The 26,461-nt window shown below is 38.6% G+C and overlaps 2 protein-coding genes across 4 annotated transcripts in view; one reads left to right on the plus strand and one right to left on the minus strand.

Annotated features, from left to right (window-relative positions):
• Positions 1-26,461, plus strand: part of LOC109088192 — a 32,027-nt gene that overhangs the window by 3,672 nt on the left and 1,894 nt on the right. For 2 of the 3 annotated variants that reach the window (XM_019102353.2, XM_042743747.1), the window contains exons 2-5: positions 9,195-9,271; positions 14,848-15,012; positions 15,110-15,241; positions 16,582-16,866. In XM_019102353.2, the coding sequence (XP_018957898.2) occupies positions 9,196-9,271; positions 14,848-15,012; positions 15,110-15,241; positions 16,582-16,718 (510 nt within the window). In that variant the 5' untranslated portion in view covers position 9,195 and the 3' untranslated portion in view covers positions 16,719-16,866. Of the gene's footprint in view, positions 1-8,612; positions 8,635-9,194; positions 9,272-14,847; positions 15,013-15,109; positions 15,242-16,581; positions 16,867-23,282; positions 23,289-26,461 lie in introns of those variants that run through there. The other variant, XM_042743746.1, reaches the window with a different exon arrangement.
• LOC122140377 (uncharacterized protein K02A2.6) lies at positions 2,395-5,018 on the minus strand. Its single transcript, XM_042743745.1, has one exon. The coding sequence runs from the start codon at positions 5,016-5,018 to the stop codon at positions 4,065-4,067; it is 954 nt and encodes a 317-aa protein (XP_042599679.1). The 3' UTR covers positions 2,395-4,064.

A 26,461-nucleotide genomic window follows, 5' to 3' on the forward strand; every position in this document is an offset into this window, starting at 1 on the left:
AATCCTTCTATCTAGATTCATAAAAATATCATTGATCATAACATTAAATAAAACTGGACTAATAACACTGCCTTGTGGAATTCCATTAACAATTTCAAATTCCTCAGATACGTCTGATCCCACTTTGACTCTAAATCTTCTTTCTGACAGAAATTCTAATACCCAGTTATATAACTTACCTCTAATTCCCATTTTATTCATTTTAATTAGTAACCCCTCCCTCCACATGGAATCATAAGCTTTTTCAATATCAAAGAATACAATACTCATTATTTCTTTCATTTTAAATGTTTTCTCTATCTCGTTGCTTACTTTCACAACAGCATCCATTGTGGAACGCCCTTTTCTGAACCCACTTTGATATGGTGCAAATAATCCTCTGTGTTCAAGGGTGTAGTTAAGTCTTCTAACTAGTATCTTCTCCATCCACTTGCAGAGATGTGATGTTAGGGCGATAGGTCTATAGTTACCAGCATTATTAGAATTTTTCCCAGGTTTATTAAATGGCAATATTAACGCACTCTTCCAGCTTTTGGGTATTTTACCTTCTTCCCATATCTTGTTAAATAAGTGTAATATTATCTGTAATACTTTTTCAGGTAGTTTCTGGAACATAACATAACTCAGTTGATCTTCTCCTGTAGCAGTATTCCTAATACCATTTAATACTATCACTAGTTCATTCATATTCATTTCTGCATCCATAGTACTTTCCTCATTATCTTTTTTAATATACACATCCCTATTTTCCTTAAGAACCTTCTCTTTATGTAGTCTATGGATATCATCTAAATGGTCACCACTATGCACACTGGCAAACTTCTTTCCCAACATCGCTGCCTTTTCTTTATCTGTTATTGCCAGTATTCCATCATCCTCTAATACTGGTATTTTAGCATACACTTTTTTCCCACTCATTTTCTTTAGCATTGACCACACCTCTCCTATTTTTACTTCCCTCCCTATAGTAGAACAATAGCTCCTCCATGCATTTTGTTTACTCTTCTTAATTATTCTTCTTGCCTGAGCCTTTTTCTTCTGATAATTAATTAAATTATCTTGATTCAGGTTATTCCTTAACATTCTCATTGCCCTATTTCGTTCTTTAATAGCTTTTGTACATGTATCATTCCACCATGGGACCATTTTTCTTTTCCCCCCAACTACCTTATATGGTATGCTTTTTAATGCTGCATTCAATATTAAATGTGTAACTTCAGATGCACATTCCTCAATATCACCCTGCATTGAAATTGTCTCTGCTGAAGTACAACAAATTTCTTTACATTTTACCCAATCAGCTTTAGCAAAGTCCCACTTCTTTTGATTAGGCCTTTCTTGGAGATCTATTTAAATATTTATAGAGCAAAGAATTGGAAAATGATCACTTCCAATACTTGTACTTTCCTTTACCTTCCATTCACAAGAGTTTGCCATATTATTAGAAACAAGCGTGAGGTCAATACATGACATTGTGTTAGTACGTATGTCAATTCTTGTGCCATTTCCATTATTTAAACATACTAATTGCCTAACATCCATCAGTTCTTCCACTGCTTCTCCATTTCTATCAGTATGCTTACTTCCCCAAAGACTATTATGTGCATTGAAGTCTCCACACCATATTTCTTTCCCATTTCCTTGTCTCATTATTTCTTCTAAGGTTTCTTGGCTTAGTGATTTACAAGGGTTATATAAGTTGATTACTACTAAGTGTCCATCTGTTTTATAAATTTCAGTAATTACACATTCTATTTCTGTTGTAGTTTCTATTCTTCTAAATGGTATCCCATCCCTTACAAATGTTGCACATCCTCCACCCTGATTTCCATCTCTATCAAACCTAACAGACTCATAACCAGGTAAAATAAAATCAAGGTGAGGTCGTAGCCAAGTTTCTTGAATACAAACAATATCAAATTTGACTTCAGACTCTATATGAAACCCTGCCCCCCTGGCTTCTAGCTGTCACTATGGCAAATATCAGCTGCTTTGTTTAAGAAAAACGTACATTAAAGCTGAAATACAGCCTGAAAGATGACAACAGTAATGTACAATCACTAGACGACTAGTGATAATCAAATCCGTTTTAACAGTTTATTTTACAGACTTTATTTTAAAGTCTTACCTTTTTCACAAAACCTTTTGCCATCTAGAAACCATGTCAGTTTAGGTTGAAAATATTTTTAAGTTCAAGTGTTAGCATAATAAACAGAATTAATACTAACATAAAAAATGAATGACAGAAAAATAAGCAATGTTGGACAATAAATATATTGCAGGAATGTAACAGCTTGACAGTAAACTGTTTTTGCAGTATTGTCTTATATTAATGTCCGTTAAAGGAAGACTGTATATATAAAAGTAAACACACACGTACAGCCACTTTCTCCAAAATTGTTTAATTATTTATGACAGAGACACAGCAATGCATTATGTTCTAATCTAGATCATTATATTAGTGTGTTCCAGGGGAATAAAACATACAATATATATATTTCAGACCTAGTGGAATAATAGTAAATAATAATGTAGTAAGTAATTGTAAATGCGCAAAGTTGCATAAGCTCATTACTTACTGTCATATCCATATAAATCATTATTATGGTTTCTATGGCTAGGACCTGCAGTTCCTAAAAGGATTTAAGATTACTACTAGACTAAACAGTTAAAGTTAGCAGGTGCATAAGACGTCCCACTTCAAAACATATCTACAATATTTTTACACTTTTGTGAATAATTACCTGTTAGGGTCTTTGGGAAAACGATGAAAGTGACAATTTTTTACTGTCACACTTTTGCAGTGGATTCCCCAACATTGCACTCTTTTATTTCACTTTGACTTCTTTCATTGTTATTCTGTCTGTTTCAGTGTATCTGTACTATAGTGATGTCCGGTTCGCAAACGAATCGTTCGATTTAACCGGTTCTTCTTAGTTGAACCGGTTGAACTGAATTGTTTAAAACGGTTCGTGTCTCCAGTAAGCATTAATCCACAAATTACATAAGTTATTCACTTTTTTAATGTGGCTGACACTACCCCCGGAGTCAAAATATATCCCGGAGTAATTCATTTACACAAACGGTACACTGACTGAACTGCTGTGAAGAAAGAACTGAAGATGAACACAAGCAGAGCAGCATGTGTGCAGCGAGCCAGATAACAAATGTACATGCACACTGCTGGAGCAGTTCTTTTTCTCGATTCTAGAACAGGTTGCATTGGTTTTCAGGTCACCAGTACACTGAACCTGTTATGTTTTCACTAGAAAACTGAAATGCACTACGATAAATAACACAGCCACACCCGGGGGTACTCTTTTTCTTCACTTGATTTATTTTAAGGAACACAACTACTAATAATTACTAAAGTTGTGGTGCCACTTGCAGGCACTATGGAGAATGACAGTATCACATACATAACATCTCCTCCCCTCTTAAATGAAAGAACAAACTCCAAAGCATTTTCAAAACCACAAACATTATGCAATTATTTATTCTACTCTAGAGGTAGAGGGTAGACTGCCTCTTGCCTCGAGCCAGTTCGGGGATTATTCTGCCCCATGCCAGAAAAGGCTCACTAACATAACTAATTACAGTTCAATCCACTATTTTCCATAATCCTATAATGTCAGGTTGGGTATTTTAATCACTGTGGCTGGATAACACCTGACCTGCGCTGGTGGAATGTTGAGTTTGCCATGCTTTGTCTGAGACTGTGATGTGTCAACGTTATTATCTCTTTTCTTTGTTGGTGGTGTAGACAAAGTGGCATTTATAGAGGTCTGCACCAGAACAGACACATTCTTGTTATCAGGTAATTCTTTCAACTGAGTTTCAGCTGTTTGGTTTGGAATGGACAAAAGTTGATCAGTGTGATGCCTCCGTTCCTCAGAAGTGCCTACATCCACAGTATAAGATACTGGACCACTTTGAGCCGTTACCACTCCTGATGTCCATCTCTCTCTCCCCCTGTAATCACGAGCCAGCACAACATCACCTACTCCCAACTGTCTCGGCTTTGAAGGACCAGCTCGGCGGAGAACCTGAGAGGTCTGTGAGAGTCACACAGCAGCTGTCACACTGGGTTTTAAGGTATCAAGACGGTGCAACTTGCATCCCAAAAACAACAGGGAAGGGGACCCTTTTGTCATTGGATGTGGTGTGTTGCGATAAGTCAGCAAGAATATGTTCAGACATTTCTGAAGAGTAAAAGAGCCCTTAGAAGCCTTCAGTGCTTGTTTTAACGACTGAACAAACCTCTCAGCCTGCCCGTTAGTTGCCGGGTGATATGGGACGGAACGGATATGTTTCACATGGTTGGCCTTCAGAAAATTTGCAGGCCCCTGAGAGACAAATTGTGGTCCATTGTCGCTCACAAGGACTTCAGGAAGACCATAATGACTGAAAAGGTTCCTTAAAACATCAATTGTTTTTTCTGCTGTCTTTGATGTCATCAACTGCACCTCAGGCCACTTTGAATGTGCGTCAACCACGACTAGGTACATGTGACCCTCACATGGCCCAGCAAAATCTACTGGTTTGCTTGGCCACTCCCATGGGTGGAGGGGTGCTTGGGATGGCAATTTCTGTATTTGTTGACATGACTGACACATTTTCACCTGCAGTTCAATTTCAGCATCAATACCCGGCCCCCACACATAACTGCGAGCAATGGCTTTCATTCGGACAGTTCCTGGGTGGCCAGTGTGCAGTTCCTCCAGCACTCTTTTCCACAGCTTGTGAGGAACAACAACTCTCATACCCCACATTAAGCACCCGTGTTGGACAGACAGTTCATCGCGTTCGGAGATGAAAGGTGAGAGTTCACTATTATCTGTCAGGCTGACTGCTTGGTAGAACAGCTCTACAGCATCCTTTTTCTCTCGGTGTTCCACTTGTAATAGCAGACGGGAAAGACCATCAGCATTTGCGTGATTTTCAGCTCTTTTGTACTCGATGGTGTAATTGTGCGCAGATAGAAGTAATGCCCACCTTTGGATACGTGCCGCTGCCATAGATAGAATTCCATTTTGTGGTCCAAAGATCGTAGTACGGTGGCGGTGATCTGTGAAAAGCGTGAATTTTCATCCAAAGAGATACTGATGGAATTTCCTGACTCCGAACACGATTTCCAGAGCCTCACGCTCAATCTGCGGATAATTCTTTTCTGCCTTGTTAAGTGTGCGTGATGCGAAAACTATTGGCTTTTCTTCACCGCTGGATAACATATGGGAAATAACGGCACCAATGCCATAAGGTGATGCGTCACATGCAAGCCGAATTGCGTTATGTGGGTCATATTGTGTCAAGATGTTTTGTGACACTAATTGTTCCTTTGCCTTTTTGAATGCAGCCTCGCACTCTACAGACCACTGACAATGTTTCCCTTTACACAGCAGGGCATTCAAAGGATTCGCTATAGATGCCAAATTAGGTATGAATCTCCCGTAATAGTTTAAGAGGCCAAGGAATGATCTCAGCTGTGTGATGTTTGATGGGGTTGGAGCATTGACAATTGCACTTACTTTTTCAGGTGACTTGTGCAAACCTTCAGCATCAATTATGTGACCCAAGTATTCCAATGAGTCCTTGAAGAAGTCACATTTCCATTTTTCAACATGAAAGCCAAACTCCTCCAGGCATCCAAGGACTGCTTCCAGGTTTTCCAGGTGTTCAGTTTCAGTCCACCCGGTAACAAGAATGTCATCCAGGTAGCAATGGACATTGGGAAGACCTAGTAATACTTGGTCCATAGCTCTCTGGAATATGGCTGGGGCCAAAGTGATCCCGAACGGAAGGCGTTTATACTGCAATTGCCCTTTCTGTGTGGAAATTGTGAGGAACTTCATGGACTCTTCCTCAACCCTCATTTGGAGGTAAGCATGTGACAAGTCCAGTTTGCTAAAACATTGTCCTCCCACTAATGAAGCGAACAGGTCTTCGATACGTGGTAACAGATTGTGTTCAATGTGAAGGACGGGATTTATCGTGACTTTGAAGTCCCCACAGATGCGCACGTTTCTTTACAACAGGGACTATTGGGGTAGCCCATTCGCTGTACTGTATCGGTGACAATACACCCATTTCAGTAAGACGGTTCAGCTCCTCTTTCACTTTTTTGGACGCAGAGCATATGGAACAACTCTGGGCTGACAACTTGGGTTTATGCTCAGGTTTCAATGTTATTTTAGCTTTAATGCTCTTTATTTCTCCCAGTTGTTTGGAGAAAACAGCGGCATGTTTCTGCAGAACAGCTTCTAGCGTCTTCAATTTGACTTTTTATTTCTTTCCAGTTTAGTTTAATCTGACGCAGCCATTCTCTGCCATAGAGTGGTGGATAATCCCTGTGCACGACATACAATGGAAGAACAGCTGTCTGTTTGCCCAATTTTACATGAACATCAATTACACCTTCAGGGTTTAATGCTTGTCCTGTGTATGTTCGTAGAACAATGTCAGTTGAGCATAAGGGCAGGTGTTTCAATATTCTATTATAAGTCTCTGTTGAAATCCAAGACACTGCTGCACCTGTGTCCAGTTCCATTTCAAGTGTCATTCCTTCAACTTCTGGTCTCACAATGATACTGGACTTTTCTCCTGGCTGTGACAGTTTATACAGAGCTAACTCAGAGTCTGTTTCATCATCATTGGATGCTGCATCAGCATCAAGGTGGTGCACTTTCTTTCTTAACATAGCCTTTCTGCTTAGTTTCTTTTTTTGTTGGTTTTGGATTTTTTTCTGTTTTTGCTCTTTTTTTTTTTGTGTTTTTTTTTCTTTTTGTGAAACGCGACTGATGTGGCCTTTTTTCCCACATGTATTACAAATTTTGACCTTAAACCAACAGTCATCATCACTATGGTTGTCCTTTCCACATCGTTTACATTTGTTGTTTGCAGTCTTAGTCTTTGATAAAGACAGTGCATTTACCGTCAGTGATCCACTGAGTTGGTGTGCTTCGCGTGACGCTGTTTCCATGGAGACCGCCAGCTCCACCGCTCTTTGAAACGTCAGCGTAGTTTCAGTCAAGCGCTTTTGTGTAGCCTCACTCTTTAAGCCACACATGAATCTATCGTGAAGGGCATCATCCAGATGTCCCCCAAATTCACAGTGTTCTGAAAGTCCTCTAAGCACTCTGCAACATATTGTGTCACTGACTCGCTCTCCTCTTGATTCTGCTGGTGGAAACGAAAACATTCCACAATGATCAGGGGCTTCGGAGAAAAGTGTTGCTGTAGCAAGTCTGTGATGTGCTCAAAGGCATCCCTTTTTTTGGAGAAAAATATTTTCAAGGCCCCCCAACTAGGGTTTCATTTCCTTCCCAAACACAACTGGGATGGGGCGGATTGCGGGTGGGGGGTAGGAATCAGGATGTAAGCTTAACATCATGATGTCTGTCAGGCATCGTCTATCGGCCCAACCCTACCCCCAGCCCCCCCTTTTTTTTTCTTTTTTTTTTATACGCAATTTATATATTTCCTTTCTCGTTGGAGTGTTACAACCTGTTCGTGCATAGAGTTGCAAAGACTAAAGTCTCAAACCGAAAGAGATATGCTTTATAAAAGTTGAGACTCTTCCACGCCCTCCTAAAACGCCTTGTTTAAACACCCCCACACATGTCTATGTCATTGTGTGGGAAGATTTGCATAACACCACCCAAATATTTATGCAAAGAAAGAAGGCATAACTTTGATTTGCTGCTCAACAGATCCTGAGCTCACTGACAAATATCTGATCATCCTTTACGCAGAGATTGAAAGTGAAAGTGAACATCAAGTGCTCATCCAAAAGAGCTTATTCTCTGCATATTGATAGCGGCCTCCTAATGCTTAAATTATATGCAATATTAGAATGTTTGCAGGAGTAGGCAGGACTGGACACAGTCCTCGCAGGTCTCTAAAACAAAAACGCACACTATGAATGGTGACTGTAGAAAGCAAAAGCCAAATCCCAGACATTTTGGGTGATATAGAAATGCTGGCCGGACACATTTTTAAGGTCCAAAAAAAGACATGTCAGGGAAAAAGAGGACGTATGGTCATCCTTAAACCATAACACCGGCTCATGCCAAAGTCAGTGTTATTGCCATGATTGTGTTATGCGCTGACTATCCTTTTTAAGTTATTTAAATAAATATTATGACAATACCATAGTAAATCGATTGTAATATCATAGTGCATATTTGTACAATGCATATTCATATATAGGTACTTTAATGATATCCTGTCGTACCTTTTCTTTTTAATGAGTGATGAACTTAAATTAATTTTAAGTTGTAAATTAGTGTTTTCTGCCTTGATTACTCATAATGGTAGTAATGTGATTTAACCAATGTGCTTTAAGAAGCATGGTTAAAAAAATATACATATATTTGTGTTGTTTCTATAAAACAGGATACCACAAACATCATGCACCAACAAATTATCTGAACTAACGTCATGATCACTGCCACTAGATATAAAGAAAACATTGATTTTTCACTCGGTGCTATCCAATGACAGTAAAAAAAATAAATATATATTGCCCTCTCACGTCTGGCAGGTTCAAAATTATATGGCTGCGGGCCATCATACATGTTGGCTTGGCAGTGCTGTCCCATGGAAACTGCGTTGGAAAGCTTGTGCTGTAGGGAAGTGAGTGCATTTTGGTCGCTGTTGGTCGATATCTATCTGTCTGTCTGTCTATCTGTCTATCTATCTGTCTGTCTATCTATCTATCTATCTATCTATCTATATCTATGTATTTATCTATTTATCTATAATCTGCGCTATCTGAATACTCTCGTCTACTACTCGTCTCTCTAGTCACTCTCAATGCTCTCAAGGCGGGCTTTGGTAAATTCTCTCCCCAACGTGACGTAATGCAATGCATTGTGGGGGAAAGGAGAATCGTTGCAAACTGCTGTAAGATAGTACCTACTTTTTCGTATTTTATTCCATTTTGTGATACCCAACAACATACAATACAATGGATAACAGTTTAAATGTTTATTACCAACAAGCAAATTGCACATATTCGTTGAAAAATTAACCCTGCAACACGACCTTTAAGTTATTAGGGCCCGAGCACCGCGGTGCGAGGACCCTCTTGGAATTGCTCAGTTTGTTTGATGTTTAAATTTTTGGTTCAATTTCAAAGTGGACAGAAGGAATAGTAGTTTCTCATATACCATTTACTGTTTGTTCTCACACAGGATGTTGGCAACGAGAGTATTTCGCCTTGTTGGTAATCGGGCCTTGTCCACTTCCATCTGCCTGCGTGGTGGACATGGTAAGCTGCATGTCAACATTTGTGTGTGCATAGGCCTATATATATATATATATTGTGTGTGTGCATAGGCTTTTATATATATATATATATATATATATATGTGTGTGTGTGTGTGTGTGTGTGTGTGTGTGTGTGTGTGTGTGTGTGTGTGTGTGTATAAGGCTTTGTGTGTATCTGAAGGGAACCAACTGTCTTCAGGAAATTTTTGATTTCATTTCCTCTTCATCATGCCTGTAAAGCCTATAAAGCAGCATTTGTGAGCGCAGTGCTGCTTTGTGTACAGCTGTTACAGGGGAAACAGCTATATTCTTTTATTATTTATTAAATGTGAGCCAAAATCATCACAATTAAAAGAGCCAAAGACTTAAACTACTTCAGTCTGTGTGCATTGAATTGAATTTATTTAATACACGAGTTTCACAATTTGAGTTGAATTACTGAAATAAATGAACTTTTCCACAACATTCTTATTTATTGAGATGCACCTGTGGTTTGTGTGTGTGTGTGTGTGTGCGTATATATATACATATGCATACATACACACACACACACACACACACACGTATATATATACTATATATATATATATATATATATATATATATACATTCATTCATACATATATATATATATGTATATATATCCCACGGGGTAAGCCCCGCCACACATAGATGCAAGTCTGTGGAAACACATTGTATATAAGGATGCACTGAATATTTTGCCGAAAATAGCAAAAAAAAAAAAAAAAAAAAAAAAAACGGCTGTCAGCAGTGTGGTAGCACTGAAAACGTCTCAGGTTACGAATGTAACCATGGTTCCCTGAGTAGGGAACGAGACACTGCGTCCTCTAGGGGTCGCTATGGGGAACACCTCGTCGTGACCCGTGTCTGAAGCATACAAATGAAAAAACACCAACGAGTTGGCCGGCGACAGCCTCTGACGTCACTACCGGTGCGACTATAAAACAGGCACTGGTAAAAACGCGTCATTCACTTCTTCGTCTGAAGCTTGTGTCCGAAGCATGGCAGGGAGCTAGAGGACGCAGTGTCTCGTTCCCTACTCAGGGAACCATGGTTACATTCGTAACCTGAGACGTTCCCTTTCAAGGGAACTTCGAACTGCGTCCTCTAGGGGTCGCTATGGGGAACAGTATACCCACGCCGCCATGCTGAGGGGAGTGCAGGCCAGAATCATGGCGAACACTAAGTACCAACTCTACCATTTCAATGGGAGTTGCCCCCGGGACGTTTAGACGGCTGTCTGTGACAATACCCCTTACGGCCAAAGGCTTAAGCTACATACCCAACTTAATTGTTAGGGCCTCGGCCCGGTGGTAGAGCTAAAGGCTTGGAATCAGGAAAGATTCTTTTAAAGGGATACGGCTAGGAACCTAGCATTTTATACTAAGTCTTGCCTGTCACACAGGGGCTACAGCTTGCTTCCGCAAAAGCTTGCTGAAGGAGCTGTCTCAACAGATCTCCAGTAGCAACACCCTGTTTAGATAGGTATCCGAGGATACATGGGTGGAGTGGCGCCCAAGATGAACGGGGCTTTTACCAACTCAAGAAAGGGCATGAAGCAACCTCGCGAAGCCCTCACCATATAGGATTTTATAAAGAACGCAGAGTACTAGCTTGCGAACTTACCACAGTGTGGATTTCAGAAAGTGTGCAAAGACTTCACGTGCACACTTACCATATCATGGATTTTCAAATACTGTTCTATGGAAGGGCTCTCGTGGCACTCTGATAGAGCAGCTCATAGATGGAATGGTGCATCTCAAAAAAAAGTATGTTTGAGAGTCATCAAGATGGACTGTGGAAATAATGCTGGAGCGCTTTGGGAAAAACAGTGAACTCAGTCTCATATGAGAGGAGAACTCCTGAATCCAGAGTAGCACGCTCATAGGCGACCCTTCTTAGAAAAGGGGAGCGCTGCTAAACTATCACGAGAATCGCCCGAATAGCCCCTCATGTTGAGGGAAGCTATGCTTGAGGTGTATAAACAAATACACACTGGCTGAATGGAGCCCAAGGAACCAAGGTCTAATCATCTCAAGAAAGGGAACGAGGCGGAGCGCGTAACCCTTACCATACAGGATTTCAGAAAGTACGCAGAGTCTTGCGTGCACACTTACCAATATGTGGATTTTTAGAAAGTGCGCAAAGTGTTCACGTGCACACTGACCACCATGTGGTTTTCAGAAAGTACACAGAGCTTAGCGTGTGTACCTAAAGGTTCCTAAGCATCGCAGAGGCGCTGAACCGCACGGGAGAGGCAAGCTCAAATTTTATAAACCTCTAGCGAGGGGAGCATCACCTGAGGCAGCATATACAAGAAGACTTCTGTAACTGCCACCTTCACTTCACGCTGGATGCGACAGCACCTAAGCGGCCAGGAGGCCCCTCAGGGTGACCTGGCTGGACATCCATGAAATTCCCTGCAGTGCTGTGCCAGGCCTGATGATCAAGAAGGCTCCCACAGAAACCTGTGATTTCAGCCGCCTAATACCGGAACATGAAGCCGGATGGCTGGTGCTGACGAGTGTTTAGTAAACACTGTAACTGAGCACTGCAAAGGAAACTCACAGAGTTTATTAGTAGACATAACCACCAGCAATTTACACATAAGTATATACAGAAAGGGTTATTTTTATACTCCCATGCCTCCTGCGCTGGAGCCCCGCTCAAGGGGCTCCTCCTTTTAGTCCGGACCATCAGTAAGGTGGTTGCTATGAACATAGAACCAGCCAAAAACATTATAGGTCCAGCATAGGAGACTGTTATGCGTTAGAGGTTTCCACCTAACCTCGATCAGGTGGAGAGCTGGTGGTTACAGGGGAATTAGGAAGGGGAGGATAAAAGCAGAAGTTAAAAATCCCTAAAGGGAACGAGTAGATACCTCAGTATCACTCTGACTCAGACGAGAATGCTGCCTCGTCTGGATCACATCCCTTAGGTTCTGCTTACCCCCTTGTGACCCACAATTCCTCTTAATCCTGCCCGCAGGTGGGGGAGGAGCGTGAGTCGCGACACTAGCCTTCTGTGCCCGTCTTTGATCCTCAGATCGAGACAGGCCAGGACCCCTATGTTGTTCGGGCTCAGACCTGGACCTTCGTGGAACGAAGGATCTGAAAGCAGCGGAGTGCGCCTTCGTCTCCCCGAACTTCTCGATCACCGTCTCAACGGAAATGCCGAAAAGTTCAGAAGGCGAAACCTGAGCATCGAGAAGAAAGCCTTTTCTTTCTTCCCGATGTCTGCCAGGTTTATCCACAGATGTCTCTCCGCCACCACCATGGCCGCCATAGTCCTGCGCTTGGCAGAGGCGGCCTGCTTGGTAGCCCGGAGAGAGGCCTGTGGTCCGGCGCAGCTCGGCTACCTGATCAGGAAAAAGGCTTTCGCTTTTATCCAGGTCTCTTAGCAGATCAGTCTGATATGCTTGAAGCATTTATTTTGTAATAAAGCCACAGCCTGACCCGCTGCTGCGTATGCCTTGCCATTTAAGCAAGATGCATTGCTTGAAGGGGCTTAGATGGCAAGGAGGGAGATTAAGAGAGGATGTCTCCCCCGCAGAATGAAAGCTCTTTCTGCAGGGGGCATCCTCTCATAGCCGTTTTCGCGCATCGCCTCGATGTCGGCAAAACTCTTATGCTGAAACCGATGGATGCGAGAAGAAAACGGCCTCTTTCATTTCCTTTCGATCTCAGTATGGAGATCAGGCAGAAATGGAAGGCTCACCTGAGCTGGAAGGGTCTATGGTCGGAAAGATAACGCTCATCGAGGCGCGATCCATAAACTCCAAGAGCTCTACATACGCAGAGCAGGAGAATTGAGAAGGCTCAGCCTCAGCTTCTTCACCATCCTCAAATATCTCCTGCTTTTCCTGGGTAAAAACCCAGCAGAGCACTAACCTCAGTATCAGAAAGTGTTAAAGATATAACATCATCCTCCCGAGGCTCTCTCTCGTCCGACGCCATTATGAGCGCGAAAGGGAAAGTCCCTCTTTAAACCATTCAGACAGATCCACCTGAAATTCTCACGAGCTCATTCTCCTCCGTGCCTCAGCAGCGGCGGGTCCTGAACCGCGGGAAGCAGATGGCTGCAGATGGCTGCCTTTTTTTTTTTTTTTCGGAAAGAGAGACGAACGAGAGCGGAGCTTTTTCCTTGAAAAAAAAACGCTCGCAATGCACGCAGATTGCCTCCTCATAGACATCGCGTGCGTGCTCTTTACCCAAACAAATCACGTAAAGATCGTGTGTGTCATCGGGTGTCAAATAATGCCGACACGGATGCATACATTGTCTAAACGCTTGCTAGTAGTCGCCATGATAGACAGAGAAAGAGCGCTCTTACCGGTTCTTTCAGATGCACGCTTCAAACAAAACAGTCAGTGAAGACGAAGAAGAGAATGACGTGTTTTCCCAGTGCCTGTTTTATAGTCGCACCGGTAGTGACGTCAGAGGCTGTCGCCGGCCAACTCGTTGGTGTTTTTTCATTTGTATGCTTCAGACACGGGTCACGACGAGGTGTTCCCCATAGCGACCCCTAGAGGACGCAGTTCGAAGTTCCCTTGAAAGGGAACTGTCTGAGAGATACGCAAAAATCATTATAAGCACCGACAGTGAGAGACTGTTTAGCACTGCATCGCATGTCTTCGATGAGAAGTGGACGGGGTGGTTGTTGCTATTTACTGTATGATGGTTGAAATTGCGAAATGACCTTAAAGAATTAGTAAATAAACTGCAGAATGTTTATGCTTTCTAATACACGCACAAATTGCATGTGTTCTGACAGTGCTGCACAAGCTTTTGGCACTATCTGCTTGTTAGCCAGGGTTCAAAGTTTAAAGCGCAAGGAAAATCTAGCAGAAACTGTATTACTCTTCGGTTGCTCAGTAATTTTTTTTTTTTTTTTAACAACAAGGCATGTGACAGTGTGATAAGTGCAACAAACATCTTTCCAAATTCGTAATGAGAATCATTTATAAATTTGCACTGAGGTCTTCCTGAGGGTTTCTGCCAAAATAAAAGCTGAGAAAAAGCAAAAACTCCAACATTCATAAATGTTAGTATTGCAATTTTACTGTTGTTCTGTAAAATAAAATTGATACAATAATAATGATTATAATAATAATTACAACAACTCTATTTATACATTTATTATAACATTTACACAAAGTGTTAAGATGGGGATCTGTAATATTTTCTAATGTTTTAAAATAAGTCGGTCTCTTCTGCTCAGCAAGGCTGCATTTATTTGTACAGTAAAATACACATGACTGATTTAATAAGGGGGTCTCAAAAATGGCCCATTAATAATTGTTTAGTGTTACGTAAATATTTTCTCTATGACAAGCAAGATAAAACAGTAATTTTTGCTATTTAATTTATGCAATGGTGAAAAAAAAATGGCAAAATATATGGAGGAAAATACTGCGAAAAACCGTGTTCGGTATTTGGCCTTAGGCCCAGTGTTTCATTTTGTTCAGCCAAGAATTGTAATTTTGGTGCATCCCATATATATATATATATATCTCCCAATACACACACACACGTGTTGTTTTACTTGTCTTCTCAGGAGTTGCTAAGGTTGAGGACTACACACTGCCAGCATACTTTGATCGGCGAGAGAGCCCTCTTCCTGATATCAAGTTTGTGCAGCAGCTGAGTCCTGAGCAGAAGTCTCTAAAGGAAAAGGAGAAGGGATCCTGGGCTGCGCTGTCCAAAGAGGAGAAGATTGCATGTGTGTGATATGAGTATTGTTGAAGACCTCTGTTGGTTCTGGCTTCTGAGTTTTTATTTTAATATGCTAATTGCCTTCTCTTAATCGTTGATTTCAGTGTATCGTATCAGTTTCAAGGAGAGCTTTGCTGAAATGGACAAGGGAACAGGAGAATGGAAATCCGTAGTTGCAGGAATTTTCTTTTTCATTGGCTTCACTGGCCTAGTTGTCTTGTGGCAGAGGAATTATGGTAAGTTTAACTTGACTTCAACTATATACAATAGGGATGTGATTTCCGTATTTTCCGTAGATCCGAGTTTTTTTTTTGTTTTGTTTTTTTTTGGGGGGGGAGGTTGGTTACTGCATTATGATTGAAATGGTGCAAATGGCCATTTCTGTAGTTTCTGTAATAGGCTGTAGTTTGACGCGCTACATGTCTGCTGTTACAGTACTGTTTTTAGTTGTGATTCACTCTTAATGCTGCTCTTGGTTGACCCCTCTTGCACTGTTAATTTGCATTTGGAAACGCAACAATCGTCATTAAAAACGTTTATAAATCTGTTGTTGTTTACAAAGAAGTTTCAGTGTCATAATCCTTCGGAAATCATTCTAATATGCTGATTTGCTGCTCAAGAAACATTTCTCATTATTATAAATGTTAGAATCAGTTTAACTGCTTAATATTTTTGTGGAAACAATGATACCACTGATTTAAAAAAGAGAGAGAAATTAATAATTTTATTCATCATGCATGAAAGTGACAAAAAGTGAGTGAAGACATTTAAAATGATTTCCATTTAATAAATGCATTAACAAATTTAATTAATATATTTGATAAATGGAAATAAATGCTGTTCATTAAACTTGATATTTATCAAAAAATCCTGAAATATAAAGTGCATCATCATTTCCACACAAAATATGAACCAGCAAAATTTTCAACATTGATAATAATCAGAAATGTTTCTTGAGTCTCAAATAAAATTTATTGATTCCTAAAAGATCACGTGACACTGAAAACTGGAGTAATGATGAAGAAATTTCTGCTTTGCATCACAGGAATAACATTACATTTTATAATGTATTCAAATTAAAAACTTTTTCGTATTTGCAATAATATTTCACTATATATAATATAAATTTTTATTTTTTTACCTTATTTTGATCAAATAAATTCAGCCATGATGAGCAGAAGATAGTTATTTCAAAATTATTAATAACTGTAATGTTTCCAAACTTTTGTCAGGTACTTTAATAATAATAATTCTATATACTTTACTATAATATATTATAGTACTTTATTATAATATATTATATTGTTGTTAATATTTTTAAATGATGCTTTTTAATTTTACAGGACAGTATGTATTTTTACAATATAAAATATCTTTTTTTAATGTGCTAAAATATATATTTTTAATAATGAGTGCTGGGGGTGTGACTTGTGTGCATGACTTGGGGCGTGGTCAGATTTTCCTTCTTTTTTGTCTCCAGCTGATCACATGCCTGATACAAGTATTGCTCATTATCTCATCCAGGATTATACTTGCATACAGTTATTGACTGTGTATATCTTATGTCTCTGTTTAGTTTATGGAGATGTTCCCCATACCTTTGATGCTGAATACAAGCAGAAGGAGGTCCAGAGAATGCTGGATATGAGGATCAACCCCGTTGAGGGCTTTTCAGCCAAATGGGACTATGAAAACAATGCTTGGAAGAAATAAATTGTAGACCAGGCCCACCCCTTTTAACTAATAATCCAACAAAACAGACAAGTGTGTATTTTTTTTCTCCACTGTTACTTCTGAATGATTTTGGAAGTTTGCCTCCTCTTAAGGTTATGTATCATGAATAAAAATCAATATGTATCAATGTGATTGTCTTATTTTGTCTGTACATGCACAGTATTTTATTTTCAGCATATTCAGTATATTATTTCAACAATCAAATAAGCAATTATCAGAAAATGATTTGAAAAATGGAATAAGTTAGTAAGTCTCTCTCTAAACTACTCCTAAATAAAAATTGAGTATTGAGGACAATGAAATTGAAAAACACTTTTGGATGAAAATGCAGTTGTGTTTACTGATTTGTTTGGCTTCTGCCTAACATTGCCCAGAGGACCCACATAACTGCACATTCTGTATTTCTCTTATACATGACATTTTCAGTTCAATTCATTCTGCGGTGTTGTGGAAGAGTACGCTCAGATGCTGCGCTGTCATAAGAGGCTTCTGTCTTGTGACATCAACAGATTTAATGTTTTATAATGCAAGTCTGAGAACTGTGCATGGACATTTTAATAACATTAATGCGACCTATCATAGAAATTGGCATTCCACTCCATCTTTCTAAGGAGTCCAATACCTTTTTTACTAAGGGACCATAATTAATAGATACAATTTTCTTTATGTCAGGATTTATTTTAATTCCCAGGTAAGTGAAGCCTTCATAGGTACATGTAAATTGTGTTTGTATTGTAGGGTTATTTTTGTTCAGCATTAACAGGGAGTTTTTCTTTTGGTTAATTTTATACCCTGAGAATTCACCAAACATCTTCAGAATTTGGCCAACAGCCTGGACAGACTTCCCTAGATCAGTTAAAAACAAAACGACATCATCTGCAAAAAGAGACAAGCGATGTTCTGTTCCTCCGATTTGAATACCAGTAATATCAGGGGAATTACGTATTGCCATAGCGAGTGGCTCGATAGCAAACAAGAAAAGAAGGGGCGATAATGGGCATCCTTGTCATGTTGATCTACATAGGCTAAAAGTTCTCGATAACTAGCTGTTTGTTACAGCTTTGGCTATGGGCTCTGTATATAGTAACTGAATCCATTTCAAATATTTTTCTCCCAAGCCAAATCTTTTGAGTGTCCCAAAAGATAACACCATTCGATCCTGTCAAATGCCTTTTCAGCATCTAATGACAGAAAAGCATGATCCATGGCAAATTGTTTTTTGTATAATATATTCAATAATTGGTGGCTATTGTGAAAAGCTTGGCGGCCAAGAACAAATCCATTTTAGTCGTTCGAAACTAAGTTAGGAATATGTGATTCAATCCTCTGAGCTAGAGCCTTGCATAGTATTTTGGTATCACATGACATCAAGGATATATTCCTGTATGAACCCATCTCTGTCGGGGCTTTACCTGGTTTTAACAGAAGTGAAATGGTTGCTAATCTTAAGGATGGGGGTAGAATGCCCTTCTCATAGGACTCATTATACATTTCAAGTAGATGAGTAATAATTTATCTGAAAATCTCTTATAAAGCTCAATAGACAGGCCATCAGGGCCAGGGGCTTTGCCTGTATTCATATGGGTGAGTGCCTTCTTAAGTTCTTGAATGCTCAGTTTTCCATCTAGATCATTTTTAGTTTCCTCTGACAAGGTTGGTAATTGAAGTTGGTCCAGAAACTGATCCAGTTTATCCATATTATCTGGATATTGGGATTTATATAAATTTTCATAATATTCTACAAAAGCGTCATTTATACATTTTGGATCCACTAAATTCTCTCTATTGTCAAGTACAATTGAGTTAATAACCCTACTTGTCTGTATTTTTTTTTTAAGCCTCCAAGCCAGGAGTTTTCCTGCCCTCTCACCCTGATCATAGTATGACTGTTTCAACCACAGTAAACTAGTTGCTATTTTATCGGTAGTGAGTTCATTATATTCAGATTTTAGTAGGAGAAGCTTTATATATTTTTCAGTGTCATCACAGTAATACTGTGGTCCTGCAGTTCCTTTATTTGCTTGTCAATGTCTTTCAATTTATTTAGATGTATTTTAGATTTATGCTGAGTGTAGCTCATTATTTCTCCCCTTATATAGGCTTTAAATGCTTCCAATTTTATTGATGCACTGGTCTGGTCTTTATTAAAATTAAAATATTCCATTATTTTCCCTTCAAGAAATTCCTCAAATTCTGCGGACTTCAGCCATTTAGCTTGAAACCGAAATGGAAGTGGAGATGAATAATAATTGGGAAACTTAATTAATAAGATAACTGGGGTGTGGTCAGAGAGTAGTATAGTCTCATACCAGCAATTCTGAATCATAGATACCAGACCAGAGGAAACCAAAAAGAAATCTATCCGAGAATACGTTTTGTAGGTAGCAGAAATACTCAGTCTTGCTCGGATAAAGTTGTCTCCAAATCTCCACTAAATTAAGATCGTTCATAAATTTTCCAATCGTTTTCCTGGCTTGTTGGTGGGAAGTGTCAGAGCTATTTGAACGATCTACTGCAGGATGTATCACACAATTAAAATCTCCTCCGATGATGCACTGGCCCCTATAAGCTGACATAGTTAAAAAGAAATGTTTGTAAAAGGCAGGATCATCCCCATTGGGGGTGTATAAACATACCAAGTTGACTAATGTAGAGATTATATAGTTCTACTAAGTATAATAAATCTCCCAGATGGATCCAAATATTTATCTTTTAGATCAAAGGGAACTGATTTATGAATCAATATTATGACCCCTCTTGCATGAGTACTAAAACTAGAGGAGAATACCTGACCAGGCCACCTAGATCTAATCTTATTCACATCTTCATCTACTAAGTGTGTCTCTTGTAAGAAACACACTGTACTCTTCATTTGTTTAATTCTGCCCAGCACCTGTTTAAGCTTGACAATTTTGTTCAGACCTCTTACAGTCCAACTAGACACATTTATAACTGAGGTATCAAACATAAATTCTTATTAATCTCAATTTAAGGCCATGTAAAGTCATCAAACACAAAAAAAATATGGAGTGAGCCCCTTATCACAAAACCCCACACATTTCCCTAAACGAAATGTGATGCTATACCCTTTAAGACTAGGAACTTGGGTTATATAAAACATTTCATCCACATAGTGGGTAACGTGTAAATCTGCACACATAACATAGCGACACATATGCTAACTGTAATAGAAATGTTTGGACCATAATAAAACTTGACGCACATTAATGTGCACCCAGTGCGTGATGAATAAAGAAAAAAAAATCTATATCAATACTACAAAAAATAAAAGAAGCATACCTTAAGACAATCATGCCAATAACGTATTTTAACAATAAGGCAACTTACTAAATTATCCATTGAATTTTTCCATTTACATGGCCATTACTCGTCAGTGGCTCCATGCAGGAGAAAAGAAAAGAGCGGTGAGAACAAAGCTTAGTTTAAGTCTCGGAGTCGTCACAAGTCTGCGAGCTTATTTCCTGAACACATACTTCATCCTCAGCAACCGATTTAAAAATACTGTGTTTGTCATTGTGCGTGATGATCAGATGGGCTGGATACAGCATGCCATACCGAATATTCAGTGCATGAACCTGGGTTTTCACACCGTTGATGCACTGCTGCAGTTTGCATGTCTCCACGGAGAGGTCAGGGAAAAAAGCGACTCGTTGATTCTCATAGTGTACCTCCGTCATCTTCCTGGCGGTTTTCAGGGTAGCTTCCCGGTCCCGGTAGTTCAGAAACTTCATTATTACCACCCGTGGCGATGTAGATTTAGGGTTAATAGGCCCGATCCTATGTGCTCTCTCTATGATGGGGTACAAGGTGAAACCTTCCCCTAGTGTATCTCGGAGCCACTTCTCCAGGAAACCACACAGATCTGAGCCCTCCAATTTTTCATCTAACCCAACCAGTCTCAAGTTGGAGCGTCTGCTCCTGTCTTCTTGCTCTGTAATTCTGTCGCAAAGAGTCTCCACAGTTTTCTCCAGTATTTTAACTTTGCCTTGAAGAGAGGTTACATCATCTTCTGTTTGCGAGATTCGCTCCTCCGTCTCATTGATTCTTTGAGAGTGCAAATGTATATCCCCTTTTATATCGCTAATTGCTTTCAACATATTGGTAGATTGTTTAGCCAAGTCACCTTTCAACGACAGAATTTCCTTGAGAATGTCACTGTTTGTCGGACTCGGCGTCACCGGTGCCTCTGGGGTTTCGGGTGCCTCTGGAGTCTCAGATGCCTTCCCTGTATTGGCTTCATTGGAAATATCCAGCAGTGTTTTGCTAGCATTAGCCATGTCCACATTAGCCCCTTTGCCTTGTGAAGCCGTTTTACCCGGTTGTTGGCCAGTTTTAGCATTTTTTTGGTGGCATATTGTCCAGTAGAAGCGCGTGGGTCAAGAACAAGTAGAATTATGTTTATTGGTCCAAGTTAACGATAGTTTCAAAGGATTTAACAGTGAGCCTCAAGCACATGCAGCCTCTCACTAAGACGCCATAACCGGAAGTCCCATCAAATGTTGTTTTAATTTGCTTTGTACATTGTCTGAATTTGACTATTAACTTATGATCTTACATCGTGCAACTAAACTGCATGTGCCGCAATAGGATTCTAGTGCGGGTACATTTGATACACTGTGTTTCAACTGTACCCCCTGACCACCTCAAACATTACTCTAGATTTTACGATGACCTTGTATGACACAATGTCATGCAATACGTCAGTCTTTAGAGCACATATTCAGGTTTATGAAAATGTAAGTTAACTTTAACAGTCATGTAAGGTTGAGAAGCTATTCAATGTGGAAGGGACATGGTGAAATAAAAAACTTTTGCCGATATCTGCAGACTGGAGATGCGCATGTACCTTAAATTTCCCACGATCGAAGAAGGTGCTAATACGCATGTGCGAAGCAAATATCACCGATCAGACTTGCTGCATACGCAAGTTATTTAAGGGGTTTCAAATGTACCCCTGTACCAACTGTATCTGGTCTACTTACTCATGATGGAGCGGTTGTGAAGCACTCTAGGAGTGAGTGAAAACCATGACGCTCCGACATTTAAAAGATCCACTCCTCACTCCACTCACATACTCTGCTTTGTACACAAGTCAAGTTTTACCATGTCATCACAGTTATCTTTCATCAGCTTATCCTTTATCATTTCTACTGAGCCCTTTCATGTCCTTTATAAAAACACTTGTACCATGGGTGGTATCAAATTAATACCAATATACATTTTCACCATGCGCCAAGCAATCATTTATGAGGTAAATAGTTATATTTGGCTAATGCAGCATTTATGAGCTTCTGCAATTGCGTGGTGGAACTGTCACTTTGTAGGCAAAAACCCGGAAGCAAGTTAGCATTTTAGCACTTCTGGTTCCATCGTCCCAGAGTCAATGAGTTTTTTGATTGGGAGTTTGGTTAAATCCCCTAAAATAAAGTCTGTGGTTCACAGAAGCTCAAGATACTTTCACGTTTTATTGTATGACATAAAACACACCAGTCACACCCCACTCGTGATTATTATTAGTATTTTTTTAAACTGTTACATTTCTTAAAAAAGATGGTTGCTAACAAGTTGCTGAATGGTACAACAGGCGCTGTCTGAGACATTAAACATCATCACGCCGAACAGTTTATCAGTTTACAGTATTTTCCAACCGTAGTGTAAAATGTATAGTACAATTAATTGTAGAATAAGCAATTTATAGTTTCCCACATTTTATATTGTTATTTGACAAAGTTTTTTTGAGACAAATGCAACACAAGTCGTCGGATGGAAGATGCTTGCTTTATCGCTTTCCTACTGATGAGGAGACGTAAGGTATGTAAGTTATAAAGGTATAGAGTTAAGGTATAACGTTATAAAGTCAGAATTGCAAGATAAAATCTAGCAATTCTGACTTTTTTCTTGTAATTCTGACTTTTTTCCTCAGAATTGTGTGATATAAACTCTACGGAAGAGGATTAGGGCCAAGCAATAATAAAAAAATAAAATCATCTCGAGATTAAAGTCATTATATTGCGAGATTAAACTCATTAAATTTCGAGAAAAAAAGTCGAAATACAATCTTGAGAATAAACTCATTAAATATCGAGAATAAAGTCGTTGTGTTTCGAGATTAAACTCGTTAAATTTCGAGAAAAAAAGTCGAAATACAATCTTGAGAATAAACTCATTAAATATCGAGAATAAAGTTGTTGTGTTTCGAGAAAAAAACTCGTTAAATTTCGAGAAAAAAAGTCGAAATACAATCTTGAGAATAAACTCATTACATTATACGCCATTAATGGCAATGCCGTACGGTTTTAGTTTATCATAGCTGTCCAAGTGCCAGAGTGCATTTGGGTGAAGCCAGCGATAACCTTGCATTTGTCCTCTGGTTGTCATTTCATGTTGGACAAAAGCGAGTAGCCTACATCGCGCAAATTGGACGGATTTTTTTCTTCTAAAAAGACCTAGCCGCTTGCAAATTCTCTTTAAAGTTTGTGTGCTAATTATTATTGTGTCATAATTAGCTAAAGTTGATAGTATTTCTTTGTTACTGAAAGAAAGTCTAAAATATAGCTTGACTAAGTGATCCAACTCTGCCATGTCCTCTATAGGCTATGCAATGAACACTGATCGAATGTGTTATTCTCTACATTTCATTTAGACTTTTTTCTCGAAACACGACTTTATTCTCGAAATTAAATGAGTTTATTCTCACGATTATTTTGGCTATTTTTCTCGAAATTTAACAAGTTTTTTTCTCGAAACACAACGACTTTATTCTCGAAATTTAATGAGTTTATTCTCAAGATTGTATTTCGACTTTTTTTTTCTCGAAATTTAACGAGTTTAATCTCGCAATATAATGACTTTAATCTCGAGATGGTTTTATTTTTTTTATTATTGCTTGGCCCTAATCCTCTTCCGTAAAACTCACAATTGCAAGTTAAGGACCAATTTTTTTTTTTTTTACTGATATGTTCTTAGAATTGCGAGTTTATATCTCACAATTCTGACTTTATAACTTGCAATTGCAACTTTATGTCTCGCAATTTATATCATGCAATTCTGTGAAAAAAAAGTCAGACCTGGGAGTTTGTATCATGCAATTGAGCGAGTTTGTATCACACAGTTCTGAGAAAAAAAGTCTGAATTGTGAGATAAAAAGTTGCAATTACCATTTTTATTTTTTATTCAGTGGTGGAAATGGGCTTCCATAGAAATCAGTGACCTAGAGAAATCTGTGACTAGAGATTGTCGTTCCATAGATTTTCACTAGAGAACTCACCTGGTGCCCGTGCACATTGTTGTGACTGCTCCTGGAATACTGTGCAGTGGATAAGATGCACTGATTGAACATGCAAGAAGATTCAATAAAGAAAACAATTTTATTAGATACGTTCTTCGTGTGTTTTTCCCAGGTTTAATTTAGTTTTCCAAGTGTTATTTATTTATTAAAATTATTAGGCCAGTAAAACAAAGCGTACTTGGATGCTTTTGAATGTTGTATATGTAGCATCTGCTTAGGATCATGTATGATCGTTTCGGTTTTATGGTTTAGAGATCCCTTTTAGCCTTTTGACATTTGCATATAAATTACAGACATGGCCCCACATTCTACATTTATGTGGGTGCTAAATTGCAAATGGTTCCCCCCCCCCCCTATCAGGGAGATGCTAAACAGTTTCACCAATCTCGTATCTCCATCGAATTTCAAACATTCCCAAAGAGATGTAATTGACCCCGGGTGCCAGGCACCAATGGCAAGGCTGACCAGCAAACTACCCCAAAGCTCGCAATATACATAACACACACACACATAAAGACATATTCTTTATTTAGACTATAATTAATCAGTTACAATTGTGTCTGATATATGCATATGTTGTTTGTATGTTTCCCTATTATATTAGCCTAGTTACAATATTAATTAGACTCTCAATGCTTATACAGTAGGTATACAGTAGGTATGGGTAATAATTGGGTGGTTAACTGCAAATCAGTCGCGTGTTAAAATCATTCGCGAAACTACCGCCAGGTGGCGCAAAGGGACGGATTGCGAACTGAATGGGCAACATGTTTGGATTTGTCCCGAATGAGAGAGATAAGCCCAACCTTACCTTATGTAGGCTATCGCTTTAAATTATTTTTAATTATTATTATTTTTGTTGTTGTTTATAAGCCTATATTATTATATACTGCAATTATATTTATCCATTAGAATTATATATTTGTAATTCTTGTTCTGTTCTGATAAATTTGTAAAATTTAAAGGATTTGTTGAAAAAGTGAAGGGAACTAAAATGTCCTGTTATTAGCCTATAGCATTATTAGGCCTGCCGTTATTATTTCTGAATGTAATAAAATGTAACTCTCACAAACTTAATTTATTTTTTAGCGTGTTTTCGTGTATGTTTTTATCCAGCTTTATTTTTCCATTGCATCTAAAAATGACTTTGCATCACATTCACTTTGTGAACAAAACAAATATAACTTTAGATCCGCCTCTAGCGTTGCTCAGCTGTGGACGATTTCAGAATGTTTGATATAAAGGTTGCTGTCATATTTTATACAGGAATTGTTTATAAAAATAAAAATAAAATAAAAAATCAAATTATATTTTTATTTTAATGCTAACATGCAATCAAGGTCTTCGGATACTATACAAGATACAAGTTCATTTAGGCTATTTAACATGCACTGTGACATTTTAGCATTTCAACTTATAAACTTCTTAAGATTTTAAAGTCAGTTTAATAGAAATTCAAAATAAAATTAAGATTCAAGTTGAATCTAGTATAAAAAAGGTTTTAATTGCTTAAATTATTTCTATGAATTAATAAGTTAGCATGACTTTTTCATCATAGCATTTTTTTACGAGCTGTATTCGTTTTCTGAAACCAAGCACCCACTTTTTTCTTTTTTAAATCTATTAATCGCTCGCATATCTCCTACAACCTACAAATAAGGTTCTTTCTTTTATTATTTATTTATAATGTTTATTCTTGAAGAAAATAAGTATTTATTCTTTAATAAAATAAGGGACAGAATAAGGGATGATCCAAATATTTGTAATGTACAATAATATAGGCCTATATCTGCCTGCAGTTAAAAAGTTATCATATTTGTTTTGATTCATCCATTTATGTAGGCTAAAATAAAAAAATAAAATTAAATAATGTCATAAAAAATGCCATCGGCCTGAATACATTTTACCATTATAGAACTGGGGTAGTAATTTCGGAGGTGAAAATACAGTGAAATTACAAATGGCATGGGATTTTAAAGCATGACAACTGAAGGTCTATGAAACATTTCTATGATGCATTTTTTTAAACAATGGCACTTAAAGTTTTCAACTAAAATATTACTATTTCAACCATATAGCCTGTGAATAAATAAAATGCATACTTTTCAGTGAAAGAACACTGAGAGTGTAGGTTGCTTCTGGTGTTTGGATTTGTACTTCAATATAATGAGATCCAAGTTTAAGAATAGCCTACACAAGGTTTTTTTTTTTTTTTTTACTCTCTATTTAACAGCATTATCTCAATGAAATACGTCTTCCTTCAGGTAGACTGAATGTTTTCCTGCCTTGCTAAATGTTGGGCTCGTGATCAATAAGTTGTATTCGCTCAAACTGATTTTATAAAATCAAATTGCGGATGGTGAAGCTGGGACAGTTAGAGCTCGTTCTCGCTGTGAAGCGGGAGCAGCTGGCG

Source organism: Cyprinus carpio, chromosome B18, assembly GCF_018340385.1.
Source record: "Cyprinus carpio isolate SPL01 chromosome B18, ASM1834038v1, whole genome shotgun sequence".
In the NCBI taxonomy this organism is placed as follows: Eukaryota; Metazoa; Chordata; class Actinopteri; order Cypriniformes; family Cyprinidae; genus Cyprinus; species Cyprinus carpio.

Bases quoted from the DNA above. Each gene is read 5' to 3' on its own strand.
- LOC122140377 (XM_042743745.1), bottom strand. From the start codon at position 5,018: ATGGCAGCGGCACGTATCCAAAGGTGGGCATTACTTCTATCTGCGCAC.